Below are 16,586 nucleotides of genomic sequence, written 5' to 3'. Positions count from 1 at the left end.
TCCATTTTCAGAACAGCTCGTGTGTGCTGATGGCAGCCCTGGTATCCTTACTCAACCTCAAAAAAACTGTGGCATTTGTAGCACAGAAAAATATTTAATAATTCCCCTCATTGTTAGGACAGCCCCTCCAAGACAAGAGCATCGTTCCCATTCCATCGCCCTGTGGATTTTCTGGAGAAGAATTCCTCCGGTCAGACTTTTTGTGACAGGAGGATGCCAAGGCTATTTTGACTTCTTGTGAAAGGTGATGTTGAACAGAGTATGAGCGTGCCACCTGAGAAACAGCTGTCATCTAAGATTCAAACTAGCCAGTAAAAGAAACCAATTAAAATAAACTGACTGATAAAACCAGCATAAAATTTTCTTACTCCAGTAGTCCCAAAGTCTCTGCTTTTCTCTTTGAAAAAGCAGAATTTAGATTCATTACATTACTCCATTGCAGGAACTGGGTTAAGCTCATCATCCTACGCCATAAGTCAGGAATCATTACAGCTGAGTGCAGGAAGCTCCTCCCTAGTCAATGCTCACAGCCTGAGCTGCCAGCCCAGGACCAAGCCTGAGTCTGGAAGATCAAAGAATCATAGAAACATATAGAATAGTTTGACTTGGAAGGGACCTAGTTCATCTAGTTCCAAACTGCCTGCATGGACAGGGATGTCTCCCACTAGATCAGGTTGCTCAGGGCCCCATCCAACCTGGTCTTGAACACTTCTATGGATGGGATTTCCACAACTTCCCTGGGCAACCTGTGCCAGTGTCTGAAGAATTTCCTAAAATTCTGAAGAATTTCCTCCTAATGTGTAGCGTAAATCTCCCCTCTTCCAGTTTTGATCCATTACCTCTTGTCCTGTCACTACAAGCCCTTTTAAAAAGTCCCTCCCCAGCTTTTCTGTAGCCCTTTCAGGTAGTCAAAGGCCACTATAAGGTCTCCCCAGAGCCTTCTCTTCTCCAGACTGAACAGCCCCAACTCTCCCAGCCTGTCCTCATAGGAGAGGTGCTCCAGCCCTCTGATCATCTTCATGGCCCTTCTCTGGACTTTCTCCAGGGGCTCCATGTCCTTCTTATGTTGGGGGATCCAGAATTGGACACAGTACTCCAAGTGGGGTCTCACGAGAGCCAAGAAAAGGGGGAGAATCACCTCCCTTGACCTGCTGGTTGAGTTTCTTTTGATGCAGCCCAGGACACAGCTGGCTGTCTGGGCTGCAAGAGCACATTGCCAGCTCATGTTGAGCTTCTTTTCCACCATCACCCCCAAGGCTTTCTCCTCTGGACTGTTTTTGATCCATTTCCTACCCAGTCTGTATTTGTGCTTGGGATTGCCCTGACCCAGATGCAGGACCTTGTCGAACTTCAGGCAATTTGCATGAGGCCACCTCTCAAGCCTGTCAAGGTCCCTCTGGATGGCATTCTTTTCCTCCAGCTTGTTGACCTCACCACACATTTTGGTGTCATGGGCAAACTTGCTGAGGGTGCACTCAGTGCTACTGTCTATGTCACCAACAAAGATTTTAAACAGCACCAGTCCCAGTACTGACCCTTGGGGAACACCACTCATCATAGGTATCCACCTGGACATCAAGCTGTTAACCACCACTTTTTGAGTGTGACCACCCAGCCAGTTCCTTACTCAAGAAGTGGACCACACATCGAATCTGTATGGTTCCAGTTGCAATAACAGGATGTCGTGTGGGACAGTGTCAAAGGCTTTGCACAGGTCCAAGTACATGATGTCAGTTGTTCTTCCTTTGTCCACCATTGCTGTGACCCCATTGTAGAAGTCCACCAAGTAAGTCAGGCAGGATTTGTCCTTGGTGAAGTCAGGCTGGCTGTCACAAATCACCCCTTTGTTTTCCCCATGCCTTCAGGAGGATCTGCTCCATGATCTTGCCAGGCACAGAGATAAGACTGACTAGTTTATAGCTCCCTGCGTCTTCCTTTTTTCCCTTCTTGAAAATGGGAGTTATGTTTCCCCTTTTCGAGTCAGGGGGGATTTCTCCAGCCTGACAAGAATTTTCAAATATGATGCACAGAGGCTTTGCAATTTCATTGGCCACTTCTTTCAGGAGCTATGGACAAATCCCATCTGGTCCCATAGACTTGTGCACCTTCACATCCTTCAGATGGTCATGTGTTAATGCCCTACATGTGTTAATGCCCTACATGTGTTAATAACAGACTATACCAAAAGCATGAAAACCAGCTCAAGCTCAAATTCATGCTCTCTGTCTAGAATACTTGAGGATTGTAATTTTTTGGCATTAAACTGTGACTGTTTCCACCTGATTAATGGATATTTATAGAAGGTAGGTGTCAGAGACTGCTCAGTGACTTGCAAGGGCATATGGAACCAGAATACACAGAAGAGAGCAGTTTAGAATCTTTAGTTTTTACTGTCACAAATAACAAGAACATAAAATATATAATGGAATTTACTTACACATTAGTGGTAAAAATCCCATAGATCAAGTCCAATTCTGGCAGAAAGAAAGTGCTCTGTAGTTCATTATAGTAAAATGGAATTTCTCCAGGGCGAGAGCAGTTCAGTCGAGCTTTCATGAAGGTAGTCCAAGTATCCTCTAGCACAAACTTGCCACCAATATCATTTTTGCACACCCGAGCAGCACGAGAGAAGACTGTTTTCCCGCAGTCATGTTCCACTGCGTTCTCCCGGAAGAAGAAGTAGGTAAAGTTCCCAATGTCATAAGATGACACAAAATTTGGCTCTGAAAATAAAGGAAAAAAAAGATTATTTATCGCCTTTTTGTGATATATGCACTGACATTAACATGGAAGTTGGACTTAAGCATTAGAGAGAGAAAAACACACTTTTTACTGTCCTAGCAGGGGATTTGCCCCATGATATCTGAGCAGGCTAGGTCAAGTGCAGCAAGGATTATGAGCTCCATGAACATGGCTAGACATTACCTAACAGTGGTACCCTGAGAAACAAGCACATTTTTTGTTTGCATTTCAAATTTTATTTTCAGTGGAAAAAAACAAACAACCAAACTGTTTTAAAAGCATCTATTGTGAGGAAGCACTCCAAAGAAAAACAGGTGAACATCTCTTGATGGCACTACTGTACTGAAAAAAAGCTGGTGTAATTGAATCTAAGCATTTTGCAGAAACATCTCAAATCTGTAAAAAAAAAAGACAAGCAAGCTGGCATCTCTACACAGCAGTCCGAACTCTGTCAGACACATCCTTTCCAGAAGAGGCCCAGCTCCCAGTTTACATGGCCTCTTGTGCTGCGTGCCTCTCTATCTGCTGTGCTGAGAGTCTCCAGGGCAGTTGTTTTTGGCAGCAGTAGTCATCAGCTGCCTGGAATATTTGAAACTGAGCAGATATGATAGCTCTCTCACTCCTCCCTATAACATTCACTCATTATCCTATTAAGCACTTCCTTGAGATTAGTCTGTAACACACCACATTTTCCCCACACTCAGATCTGCACAGGTGTTTCGCCAGGAGATAGTAACAAAAATCTTCTGAGGAGAACCTGTTGCTATCCTGAGCTGTCATAAGTTACACAGTGCCCGTGCATTTGCATCACCTCCCTTGATCTGCTGATATAAAATGGCCTGTATACTGGCACAACAGTATCTCACTGCAGAGGCAAAAACACTACTGGAAGCACTCAAATTGTGGAGAACAATGAAGTACAAAGAAAACTTTCGTGAACTGTAAGAAGCCAGCAATGTGTGCTTGCAGCCCAGAAAGCCTACCATATCCTAGGCTTCATTAAAAGAAGCATGACCAGCAGGTCAAGGGAGGTAACTCCCCCTCTCTTTTCTCTCTTGTGAGACCCCACCCAGAGAACTGTGTCCAATTCTGGAGCCCCCAACACAGAAAGGACATGGACTCGTAGAAGCAAGTCCAGGGGAGGGTGGCAAAGATGATCAGAGAGCTGGAGCACCTCTGCTATGGAGACAGTCGGAGAGAGAAGGCTCTGGCGAGACCTTAAACCATCCTTCCAGTACGTGAAGGGTGCCTACAGGAAAGCTAGAGAGGGAGATTTTACAAGGCCACATATAGACAGGACAATGGTGACTGGCTTTAAACTGAAAGAGAGGAGATTTAGGTTAGATATTAGGAAGAAATTCTTCACTGTGAGGGTGGTGAGGCTGTGGAACAGGTTGCCTGGGGAGGTTGTGGATGGCCCATCCCTGGAAGTGTTTAAAACCAGGCTGGATGAGGCTCTGAGCAACCTGGTCTAGTGGGAGTCTCCCTACCCATGCAGGGGGCTTGGAACTTGATCTTTAAGCTCCCTTCCAATTCAAATCACTCTACATATGATTTCATATGATAATTAAAAACAAATATAAAATGCATTCAGAATGTCTTTAGGTTTCTTGAAAAATCCATGTCAGTCTTTCAAGAGACAATATTTTAAAGTTGAACTGATAATCGTAATATATGTATAAATAAAAACTAGTATTAATATTTCATGGATTCAAAACTGAGAAACAAAATATACATCTGCAAATACCTATGCATATACTGTACTGATTATGAACTGATGAAAATGTGACACGTTGTTGAGACTTGTGAAAACTGTTTTGATTTGCATGAAATGTAATAATCTCAGAGCTACCTCAGGGAGTTCTGTAGATGTGGAAGGATTATGATGTCAGACTTCATATATTTCATCTTCTCTTTGGGAGAAGTTAACTGAATGGTTTCAAAGGAAAAAGAATATTCATGTCTAGGAAAATTGAGTTCATGTTTCCAGATACAGTGCTGTGAACTGCTATTTGTTGACATGGAGGCCTTCCCATAAAAGTTTTTAATGCAGCAAATGGAGTGAATCTCTTCTGCTGAATTTGCAAATAGTTCCAGTTAGTTATTAGATCACCAGAACAAGTGAAAGGATTCTGGTATTCACTCTGGGGGGAAAGAGAATGGACCATTCCCCACAGACAGGATACAGCTAGTATGGAACAACATGAGATTTTCAACCTGCAGTAATGTTACCAGTATTATATATGACCTTTATACATTTTTATATATTAATTTTTTTGGATGTGTCAGGATTACTAGTCTTTCCCAAATTAAATAGAAACAATGAAATCAGGAAAGCAAGAAAATGAGTTTGTGAATGTGACATGCAAAGATCTCCAGCAAACAACATGGAGCATATACACAAGCCCATGCTCTGAAAGCACTAGGTGGCTGGTTAGCATTGCCTCGGGTGAAACACATTGTAGTGTGCTATTTCTGAATTTTGCTTACTCAGTGCAAAGCCTGGGAATCTCTACAGTTTCCTTCATAAATTAGCATGACTGTCCTGCAAGGACATGTCCCCATAGACTCGTCTAAGGTACTGCAAAAAAGATGACTGAACCTTATGAAGTCAAGACAGCACTTTAATGTGAAATAATTTGTTTTTTTCTAAAAGCTGGGGAAAAACCTACATTTTCCAGGGAACACCATTTCTGTTCTTAATGAAGGGTCCTTCTAGGTTATTCTCCCTTTTCACCTGCCCAGGGAACTCAGAGACAAAGAGACTAAGTCCATACTAACCACCCGACCAGCCACAGGTTGATGCCATCTGACAGTGTCAACTATTCCTGTAGGGACTGCCTGCAGCTCTGCCACTCAGCACAAGCTGAGGCTGCAGCCCAGAGAATGGCATTCTTGTGGCATGAAAGCAGGGCTGCATGCCCTGGAGGCAGTGTAAGTACAGACTCAGGAATTCAGGACTGTAAAGCTTACTGGGAATGGGATGGGACACTGCTGGGCAGAAGGAGCCACATGGTGCAGCCCCACCTACACTGGTGGGTAAGGCAGGATTCTAAGGCAAGTTTCTCTCTGAGTCAAATCCCATTTTTCACTGGGAAAGCAGTGGCTGCAGTGGTCCAAAAAAAGGCTGGGAATTGAGCCAAGAGTTAAGCAGTATGGATGACCAAGGGTGTCATATGTAAGCTTACATCCTGGACCTGTTTTATTTAGTGGTGTAGATGTAGTTTGAGTGGGTAAAAGGATGAGAGGAACTGCACAGAAAGTTTCTCTGGGAAGAGAGATGGGAAACAGCAGCTTGAGAAAGCTCTGTGAGAGCGGCTGTGGGTGTCCTGGCCTCTTGCTTCCTGAGCTTTGAAGCAAGAAAGTTGGCTTCAGCTGTTTACTCTTTAAAACAGCACATCCTCTGAAGTAGATTAGTATGACTTAATTTTCCAAGGTAGTGCATGTATTGCTTCCAGAGTGAATCAAATGACAAGGAATAATCTGTCTTTCTAGAGGAAACAGCAATTAACCTTAATGATTATAAGGTCCAGGCCTACTCTCAGCCAGAAAAGCTGCAATTTCTACTGACTGTCTCTGTGAAAAGTGATGAGACACATCTCAAGTGCAATGCATTCAAAGACCTAGTAAAAAGTTAAATTAGTCCAAGAAGTGTGAAAAGAAAGCTAAAATTAGAAGTTTGTTAGATCTAGACACAGATCAGATTATACCTATACACAAGACACACACAGAGATATATGCATGTGTAACATATTCAAAATCTTAGATGTCTAAATACTGGTCTATTACTGAAAAACATATGTCTGGAGCTTGTTCGTTGAGCTCACTAGATCAGTGAATAACACTCTCACACTGTTGGCCTCTAAAGATCCATTTCTTCCAAGTATTTGTATTCAGCCAGACAGTTACTGGCATTTGTCCTCGATTCAGCTAGGATAGGCTTAATTTTCACAAGAGGCTGGGAGGGAACACAGCAAGGATAGAAGACTCCAACTAGCCAAAGCAATATTCTATACAATATGATATAATGCTCAGTATGTAAATTAGAGGGTGGTGGTTGGGGGAGGGGTTATCGTGGCTTGTAAGTGTGATGCACATCGGATTGAGTGATGAGCAATTGTATTGTGCATCAATCGCTCTGTATTTTCTCTTGCATGACAGGCAGAGATAAAGAGGTCATTATCCCACTCTACTGAGCGCTTTTCAGAACCCACCTGGAGTACTGTGCCCAGTTTCGGTCCCCACTCTACAAAAAGGATGTGGATAGGCTGTAGAGGGTCCAGAGAAGGGCCACAAGGATGATTAGAGGACTGGAGGACCTACCATATGAGGAAAGGCTGAGAAAACTGCATTTGTTCAGCCCGGAGAAGTCTTAGGGGAGACCTTATTACCATGTTCAAGTACATAAAGGGTGGCAACCAAGAAGATGGGAGATTCCCTATTTACAAGGAGTCACATTTAAAGATAAAGGGTAATGAGTACAAGTTACTCCTGGGAAGACTGTGATTGGACTCCAGAAGAAAAGTTTGCACCATGAAAACAGACAGACATCGGAGTAATCTTCCAAAGGAAGCAGTGGATTTCAACACATTGGACTGTTTGAAGACTCAGCTTGACAGGGTGCTGGGCCATCTCATTTAAACTATATTATTTCCTAGAAAGGCTGGACACGATGATCCTTGGGGTCCCTTCCAACCTGGCATTCTATGATTCTATAATCATTTACTTTTGCTTTGTGTTGACCTTGTAAACTGTCCTTAGCTCAACCCATGAGTTTTACCTTTATCTTTTGATTCTCCTCCCCATCAACCCAGGGTGGAGTGGAGGGAAGCAAGTGAGCAGCCACATGATTCTTTGTTGCCAACTGACCTTAAACAACAACATTAAATCCTAGGAAGATGTCTTTGAGTTTTTTGAAAAAGGCTCAACCTCCAGTGAGAAGCGTTCTCCAAAATGGATGCTTAAAATAATGGAAAGAATTTAAGCTCCAAATGTGCCATTCTATTTTATTGTCTTTCACCTTACCAATATAATTAATGAAGTTAATCTCTTATTTGCATTTTGCCTTCACCATATATTAATTAAGCATATTAATTTAGTGTAGCCCTCTGCAGCTGTTGGATAACAGTGTAGATCTTGTATTAGGCTGACCAAGGCATGATGGTTCATGAATGTTTAAAGATTAATCTAAATGGTGGGGTAAAATTTTCCTACAGCATTAAACATCTTAAAAGTAATATGTAACTTGTACTCATCATAGTTATATCCATCCTAAGGAGCTGAACTGTAAAATCTGAAGTCCTGATATAAAACTGGTGGAAATAATTGTTTATTAATAGCTATTTTTGCTCTGTATTTCATAATTACCTAGAACACATAGTTAAAATGATAGTCTGTCATAGCATAGCTAGCCGGCTACCAGTCTACTTTGACTGCTATTTCTTCTGCAATGTCTCAGCTCTCTGTGATTTCTTTTACATTCATTTTCTTTTGCTATGGATTTGGAACAGGAAGGACTGCAAAGAAGTCTAAAACTGAGTATGCCAGACATTTTTTCCAATCTTCTCTTATTTTGCTAGCTTATATGTTTAGATTTTATAATACAATTCAGTATAATCATAAAAGTGGATGCACTCATTAGACATTACATTTTGCTGATGTACACAAATTATGAAAGGCAATTATTTCCTTTCTGAAAAACAGTTTTCAAATATAGTATTATAAAATTCCTTATTTCCTGTTGTTTACTTCAAATAAATCCCCTTAATTTTCCAGGTAAAGCATGCTATATGGCATGACATTTTGCAACTTATTGTATCATTTTGCTGATGTGAATTTGCCAGCGACAAACCTAGTAACAGAAACCATTCTTTATTCTGACCTATTACCTGCTCAAGTCCTTGAGAGTTGCCTCTGGAGTTCAGTGGACTTTGTAACACTTATATTCACTGGATAGACACCTTGATTAGCAGGACATTGGGAGAGGGATAAGGATCAAAAATATAGAGGAGTATCTTAATTTACTCAGAACCTCTGGAGGTTTTGGTTATAGGGATCTATTAAAAGCTGCAGAAGTTTCTTTGGATACTTAAAACTCATGATTTAGAATTCCACATACTCAAGAAAAAAAACAACTTAGTATTCCTTAAGCAGATTTAACAAACCATCAGGTATGGTATGGAAAGAAAACCCAATTATGATGGCATGCTCATTTACCTCCAAACATTTGGACTGCCATTTACTTTTTTCTCTGATCCAGTTTTGCAGTGAGGGAGACGATCAAAGGGCTTTCTTTGCAGACCTGGTTCTCTTTTTTTTTTTTTTCCCTGATGTTCTTTTTTGGTGTTTTCATAAGAGAAAGGAAACCAGAGTTCACTTTCATAATGAGCCCTTTTCCTTCTCACTTTACGGCTTGGTACATCTGCTACCGAAATTCTATCTCTCACTTCAATTCTATCTCTGTCCTACTCCTTTCTTTGGTGAATGCTGGTTTTTGTGTGTTCATGTTCCCTGAAATTCATCCCTTTTTCTGCCTTTCCCTGGTTGAGACATATTTGAGTTCTAAGTTCTTTCATTCTCTCTGTGAATTACAGTTTTCTGCAGCATTAATGAGGCTGAGGCACTTGCTGCACCTCTCTGCAGCTGGACACAGATGATCTGCCTGCAGGGGTGCCTTTCTTCCTTCCTTGTTCAGCCTCTCCAATTGGCACTGACATGAGGAGGCTAGATGAGAAATAAAAGAACAGGCTCTGTCCCTCAGTAGCCCTCTTTAGTAGTCTTTTCATAAATGGAAAATGGACCTTTCTGGTTTACCTACAGTAGGTAAGAGGAAAAAAAATCTCACCTTCAGGGGAAGTGCTGCCTTTCTCCACCATCTGGGTCCCACATTTGGGTCACAATCACCCCATGCAATGCTACATGCTTGGGGTAGAGTGGCTGGAAAGCTGCCCAGAGGAAAAGAACCTGAGGGTTTTGATCAAGAGCTGGATGAATGTGAGCCAGCAGTGTGCCCAGGTGGCCAACAGCATCCTGGCTTGTACCAGAAATGCTGTGGCCAGCAGGACTGAGGAAGTGATTGTCCCCCTGTACTTGGCACTGATGAGACCACACCTTGAGTACTGTGTTCAGTTTTGGGCAGCTCACTACAAGAAAGACACTGAGGTGCTGGAGTGTGTCTGGAGAAGGGCAATAAAGCTGGTGAAGCATCTGGAGAATAAGTCTCATGAGGAGCATCTAAGGGAGCTGGGGTTGTTTAGCCTGGAGAAAAGGAGGCTGAGGGAAGACCTTATCGCTCTCTACAGCTACCTGAAACAAGTTGGACTTTTCTACCAAGTAACAAGTGACAGGATGAGAGGAAATGGCCACAGAGGCTTAGATTGGATATTAGGAAAAATGTATTCACTGAAAGGCCTGTCAAACACTGGAACAGGCTGTTCACTAAAGTGGCTGAATTATCATCCCTGGAGGTATTTAAAAGATTTGTAGATGTGGTGCTTATGGACACTGTTTAGTGGTGGACTAGGCAGTCTCAGGTTTATGTTTGGACTCGACGATCTTAAAGGTCTTTTCCAACCCAAATGATTCTATGATTCTATTTCAGACAGGTGACGAAATGCTACAAAGGTGTTCTGTAATAACTTAAGTCTGACTTTGGAGAAAGAAAGTAAGGGGAAGCTTCTCCATCTTGAATCAACTTACTGCTCTCCTACTCTGTCACTGCCATCTGAGAGAAAATGTACAGCTGTGATAGGAAAAACACAGCACAACTGCTCAAATTCTTCCTCTAGTAGCAGCTCCACTGAAGAAGCCTAAGGATAGGTTTCAAAACCAAAAGGCATTTCCCTCCCATTTTAGGATACTGGCAAAAAAAAAAAAAAGATACACACATAAGAACAGAATCAACCTTATGGGTGGCACAGCCAAAAGAAAATAATTCTTTCTCTTCTTGCAAAACATGCAACAACTGATAGCATATGCTTTGGATATTTTCAGTCAGGTCTCTTATCTGAAAGCTAAAGAATTATCTGTACATCTCCAGAACACACTGTTTTGAGTTACATAAAATATTACATAATAAGAAAAGCTTGCACAAGGCTTTACATTAAAAAATGGAAAAATGATGGGATGACTTTGAATTACTATAGCCATTTCCATTCATCCTTAAAAGCAAAAGTGAAAGGATTAATTTTTTGTTCTTAGGTCATAATATCTCTCCACTTACCCCGCTAGCAGCAAGATTTATAATAAAAGTCTGCTAACAAACTGTAATAGGAATGGATTCAGAGCTGTATTAAACCCTGATAACCAAACCACCAATTCTGTGTAAGAATTTTACTTTTACTGTTATTTGTGAAGACTAAAAGTACCTACTCTAGATTAGTATGCTTTTTATTAAGTGAAACATTTTTTAAAAAGGGTCTCAGAAGAACTATTTTAAGAGTAAATAATAACCAAATGCTTAGGACAGCAAGAGGACAAAATGATAATATTAAGTCTGCCAGCAGAGCAGAACAATCCAAACATTTCTATGTTCTTTAGAGCTGGAAAGGATTCTAATCGGTATGGATTTTATTTTTTTTTTTTTTCTGTTTTGCAGCTACATCTGATGTAAGATTATTTTTTAATCATCTATGGACTGCCTACTGATGAAGTGGCTTGACATTTAGAACAAAGTTTTTATTTATTAAACATGTTCTAATAGTATCTATTACTGTATGTCTAGGATAAACAAAACAGCTACAATGTATTTCAGGATAGTTGGAGATCTAAGTAATTGCAAGCAAAGTCATCAGGAAAATTATGAAGCCAAATGTCCCAGTGCTTCTCCATGTGATGAAACAGAAAGGGATTGATTTGGACTCCAATTTTTTCTGTAATCTGTTTTTGCCCTTTTATCAGCTAAATGAAGCAAACAGACATGACAGACTAACACAAACTTTCACACTGAGGCATGAGATCAAACATTTACTGACTTGAGGAGATGAACTGAAAGGAGAAATACCTTTACTAACTGCAAATGATGGACTACAGAAAAAGCGTCTAAGTCTAAGCAGTGGAGGCTTTTCCTCTCCAATCCGGACCCATTGCAGTTTGTGGTCTACAACTATAACTTTTCCATTTACCTCTGTGCTCTAGAGCAAACAAGGATGACTTCTGCCCCTGTTGCACTTTGCAGATCAACTCCAAAGCAAAGTCTAAGTAGAAGCCTAGTATATCAACAAACTCTGGATATTATTTAAGCTCCACGTTACACTGAGAACTTAAAAAGACTCAAACAAACAGCAAAACAGCATGGCAGCTGTAAATCTAGGTGCACTTTTTTCCTTAATGAAAAATTTTATTTGCTATCATTTAATAACGTTCAAAGCAGACTGCTAAAGCAGTCTATTTTTTATTAAATACTATTAAGGTAATTTTAAAATGTTCTAGTAATATGCTGCCCTTTACTGACCTGAGCAGTTGGGTGAAGCTCAAGGTCTCGTTGATTGCTTTGGTCAGGAGAGGAAAACAATGGAACAGCTATCTGTTTTAGACATACTCCTTAATGTGTGCTGTGTTACCTCAAGTTGTTTCAACCAAGCAAAGAAGTACTTCAACATAGACTCAAAGAGAAACAGAAAAGGAAGGTAGGTAGCAGAACAATACACCGTAAAGAATAAGTTACTTTCTTCACTTTGTGTATATATTCATTTACTTGACGAACTTACTTTTTTTCTCTACGAGAGAAGGCCTCTTTCTCTAAGAGAAGGCCAAAATGTGGCATCATGAGAGGAAGTGGTTCTCAGTTTCACATTTTCAGGTTTACTATCCTACAGCCAGGTGGGCTGCTGGATTGGAAGAGTGATGGTTTGCAGCAGTTGTTAGCTCATCCAGGTTGATCCTGCTCCTTTTGACTGAGAACAGTGTGAGAGTTACAGAGTACTGAAAGGGTAGGCAAGAAAAGTAAGGATAACACAGGGCATCTGTCTCTGTACTGTCAGCGTGACCCAACCTGTATCAAGTCATAGCACTTAGGTAGTCTGGTCCATCAGTGGCATCTCCTCATGGAGATGAGCAGAATCTCTGCATGGTGATGACTGTGTTCAAACACCTGCTCACTGCATTTGGGCCAGCTGTGTTTTATATTGACTGTTGGAGCACCAGGTATGACAGAAATAGGTTCCAGAAGCAGAGAATTGATTTCTTTTAGGGAAGAGCAGTGGAGTTCTGAGGTAAAAAACCCTATAAACTGGCAATTGTATTCAGAGATAACAAGGAGCTACATAAATTACTACTCTTAATGTTAAAAGAGAGCAAGTTCAATAACTGCCTCTAGATGCTTCTTTCCTCCACCACTGAAGACATGACCATTGACACATTAAGATTTTCCAAAATATTAAAAACATTCAAGACTTGGGCAGATATGTTCAACATTTGACCAGTTGCTCTGTCTGCCATTAAACGTTGTCAAGAGACAAAATTCAGGGGACTCAAATCTCAAATTTTGTCAGCAGGTTGTCTAGTGGATAAACAAACAGCGTATTCAGGGACCCTCTAAAATGGCTCCACAGTAACTAGCTCCAGACAACAGAATTTCTGTGTCAGCAGTGTCGCCACATTGTTCATCTACCTTTTTGGATCCGTGTTTGCTCAAGACCTTTGTGTTTCATGCACCATGAAACTGAACTTTCCTTTTTCCTTTCAGTTTTACTCTCACAGTATATTCTCGTAGCTTACTTTTACACATATTTGAATAACTCATCTTTTTAACCAAGCTATCTCAACTCTTCATCACCCCAGATAACTGACTGTTGAGCATATCAAGAAAATTATAACACAGAAATGAAAGTTCACTGACTTCTCCAAATACTCTACTAAGGTTAAGGACCTGATCAGAATGATGCTCAGTAACATAGACTGAAAATAACTGTTAACTTAGCTATTCACCTGATGTGGATTGCTTCTGGACCTATCAAGCCCCCAGGAGAAGGCAGAACCTGACAATAAATACAGGACTCTGGCTGAACCAGAACGAATGGGGAAGCTAAGACAGGTCATCAACTTAAATTTATTTATTTGTGGTATCTGTGATGCCAGAAGCCGAAATCACAGCACAGCAATATGGGATTTCACCCCAGTGACATGACTCATCAGCTCTGTTTTTCCCCTTCACACTGTCATGGTTCCTGTGACTACAGACCTTCTGACAATTAAGATTAGCAACAAAGCTTCCTCTGTGATGGAGACTCAGAGCTTCCCATGTCAAGATCTTTCACTGCAAGTTTCAGTGAAGACTGACAGCAGACTGCTGAAGCATATGGGCTTGTCCCTTCGGCCTTCCTGATGTCATTGAAAACCCCTGAATGCACTGAGAAGTGTGACAGCCATTAAAATCAACAACCTCTTTATTGCATAACAATAGCACACAGAGCAAGATAATCAGTCGCATGTACTGCCACTGCCCCAGAAATGCTTTGAATTGGTCCAGCGTGATTTGCAGAGTAGAAAATCTAAGTGAGAAAAAAACATTGCACCTCCGAGGGAAACACGGATGCTGAAGAAAAACTTACTTTAAATTGGAAACATTCACAGACATGTGTGCATGCACATGCACACCTAAAACAAGACTGAATTACAGTAACTGTCAGCTACTGCTGCTGAACAGATACTGACTAGGAAGTTCCATTTCAGCTGATGCCTTACTTTTCTTGCAGGATTATCGGTGTTACTTTCTCGCAGAAAGCAGCAAAATCTTCACTTCCATCCAAGCAATGAAAAACTAATGCAGTTTTTTGGCACTGAGTCACAAACAAGCAGGCAAATTGTCATAAAAGTAGATGAATCCTCAACTCAAGCTGGTGAATCCCCAGCTCTTAGCTACCTCAGAAGACATTCCCCCTCCCTTTCACATAGGTAACTGGGCTGCTTTCAGCCTTTCATTGGATTTGCTTGAACTGGCTCCAATTATGAAACTCATCTTGTTCTTCCTCTCCAAAGATAAAAGCCACGCTTTCCTGGGAACTTATTTCTAAACAGTTTTGAGGCAGAAGAATTAGTTCTAACAGAGAATATATAGGTGCAGCGGAAGCTTTAAATAGACAAAATGTAAATGCAGTGAATCTGATTAATTAGAGGAATCTGAGGGGGAATTTTAGTGTGCCCTTTGGCAGAAAGCACATCCAGTTAAACTGAAAATTCAGTGTGAAGAATTTTTTCCTTTTGACAGAAGCAGCCAGGTGTGGAACAACAATTAGTTCCAATACCATGGCTGTGTGGACAAAAGGTGCCTGAACAAAGATACCTATAGAAGGAATTAACTTTTTCCCTCACATGTCTTTTGCACTGCTCTAATTCTGTTATGTTCCATGCAGTTTGGTTTTGTTCTGCTAATTAATACTCTAAAATCAGCTGACCTTCAGAAAAGGTTACAAATTTCTTCCAGCTACCTCTGATGGCTTCTTTGTATAAGGAAAATACAACAAGCAAATACACATAATTCAGCATTCAGATTATATAAGAACTAAAACATTCAAAATAAAGTCTGTCACTTGCAGCTGACCTAATGTTCTGAAGGTAGGAGGTTTTATATTTACACTTAATTTCAACAGCAAAATAATCCCATCATAACATGAAATGCACTGTGGTAACAGTAATTGTTGCGTCACTTAGCATGAGTTATGAAAATACGTTTTTTTTTCAAGCATAGGCAAATGGTAATATATATAATTTCACTTTTTATGACAAATGATAACTTTCATTTCAAAAAGAATCTGCTTTTTTTGTAATACATAAAATGGCAACGGGCCCTGTTTCACCTCGAGACTACCTGTTTACAGCTTCTCTCAGCTGAAAATCCCAATCAGGTGATTAAAATCCATGACACAGAGAGACATGGCTACAAGATTTAACGACACCTTTTGCAGACTAGTCCCTATCCTTTGGCTATAATAGGCACCAAAAAAAGTCAGTCTGCTTGAAAGTATAACTTTTTCTGCTTGTCAAGGCTGGGATTTGCAGGGAAAGGAGGAGAATTCAGTCCATTCTAAACTGTTTATTTTCTGCCTTAGGTTTTTGAAGGGCTCAACAAAAGAATGCTGAAGGCAAGCTACTGCTCTCAGCTGACTCAGCTTTGCCATATAAGTGCACCTGAGAGACATAGTACAGCTCATTCCTCTGCCTGCAAACGTGACTTAAAGTATACATCTACAAACTGCAACTATGTTAAATGCCATAATACTTCTAGTAGTAAAATAAAAAAGTGTATTATGCAAAATCATTTAAAAATGAGATAAGTAATACTCTAAAACCATTCAAATTCTCAGAATGGAATTTCAAGACTACGAATATGGAAAACATGGGTTGAAAAAAGATGAGTTTTGTGGTCCATCAGCACTCACCATTCAGCCACTTGGAGTTGTACTGGGCAGTGCGGAGAGGAGGAAGGGCCCCCAGACTCCGATAAATAGCAGGATCCCTTCCTGGAAAATCCATGGCTGTAGCAGCATATAATTCCCCACTGGAAGTGAGAAGAGCAGTAGAGTTGTGCTGTGGACTGTAAGGACAACGAGCCATGCCACTGATTTGATCATGTATCTCTGTCAAGTTACTTAACTGTAAAAGAGTGAGAAATTGGCATTACGATGACTTGAAAATTATCATTTCAGACAAGATGCATCAGTCTGAGCAAAATCCTATCATAAACACAGTTATCTCCTTTGGTATTGTACAACAGTAAAGAGGTTCCTCTTTACATCAATCTGAAAATGTCTTGTATAGAAAGTTTTACTGTAATGTCTGATCTCACTTCTGCCACTTTGGTATGTAAAACATGCAAGTTAATAATTAGCCACTATGCCTGAGATGTT

At 40.7% G+C, this 16,586-nt stretch overlaps 1 protein-coding gene across 10 annotated transcripts in view; it reads right to left on the bottom strand.

Moving 5' to 3' along the window:
- The window catches only part of SEMA5A (semaphorin 5A), a 327,683-nt gene that overhangs the window by 129,396 nt on the left and 181,701 nt on the right, over positions 1–16,586 (bottom strand). For all 10 annotated transcript variants that reach the window (XM_051611951.1, XM_051611950.1, XM_051611954.1 and 7 more), the window contains 2 exons: positions 16,119–16,332; positions 2,438–2,723 (listed from right to left, as the gene is read on the bottom strand). In XM_051611951.1, the coding sequence (XP_051467911.1) occupies positions 2,438–2,723; positions 16,119–16,332 (500 nt within the window). The remainder of the gene's footprint in view (positions 1–2,437; positions 2,724–16,118; positions 16,333–16,586) is intronic.

The sequence above is a fragment of the Apus apus genome, chromosome 2, assembly GCF_020740795.1.
Source record: "Apus apus isolate bApuApu2 chromosome 2, bApuApu2.pri.cur, whole genome shotgun sequence".
NCBI classification, from domain to species: Eukaryota; Metazoa; Chordata; class Aves; order Apodiformes; family Apodidae; genus Apus; species Apus apus.
Note: the sequence above shows the minus strand (reverse complement) of the source record. Positions and strands in the feature narration are given on the sequence as shown.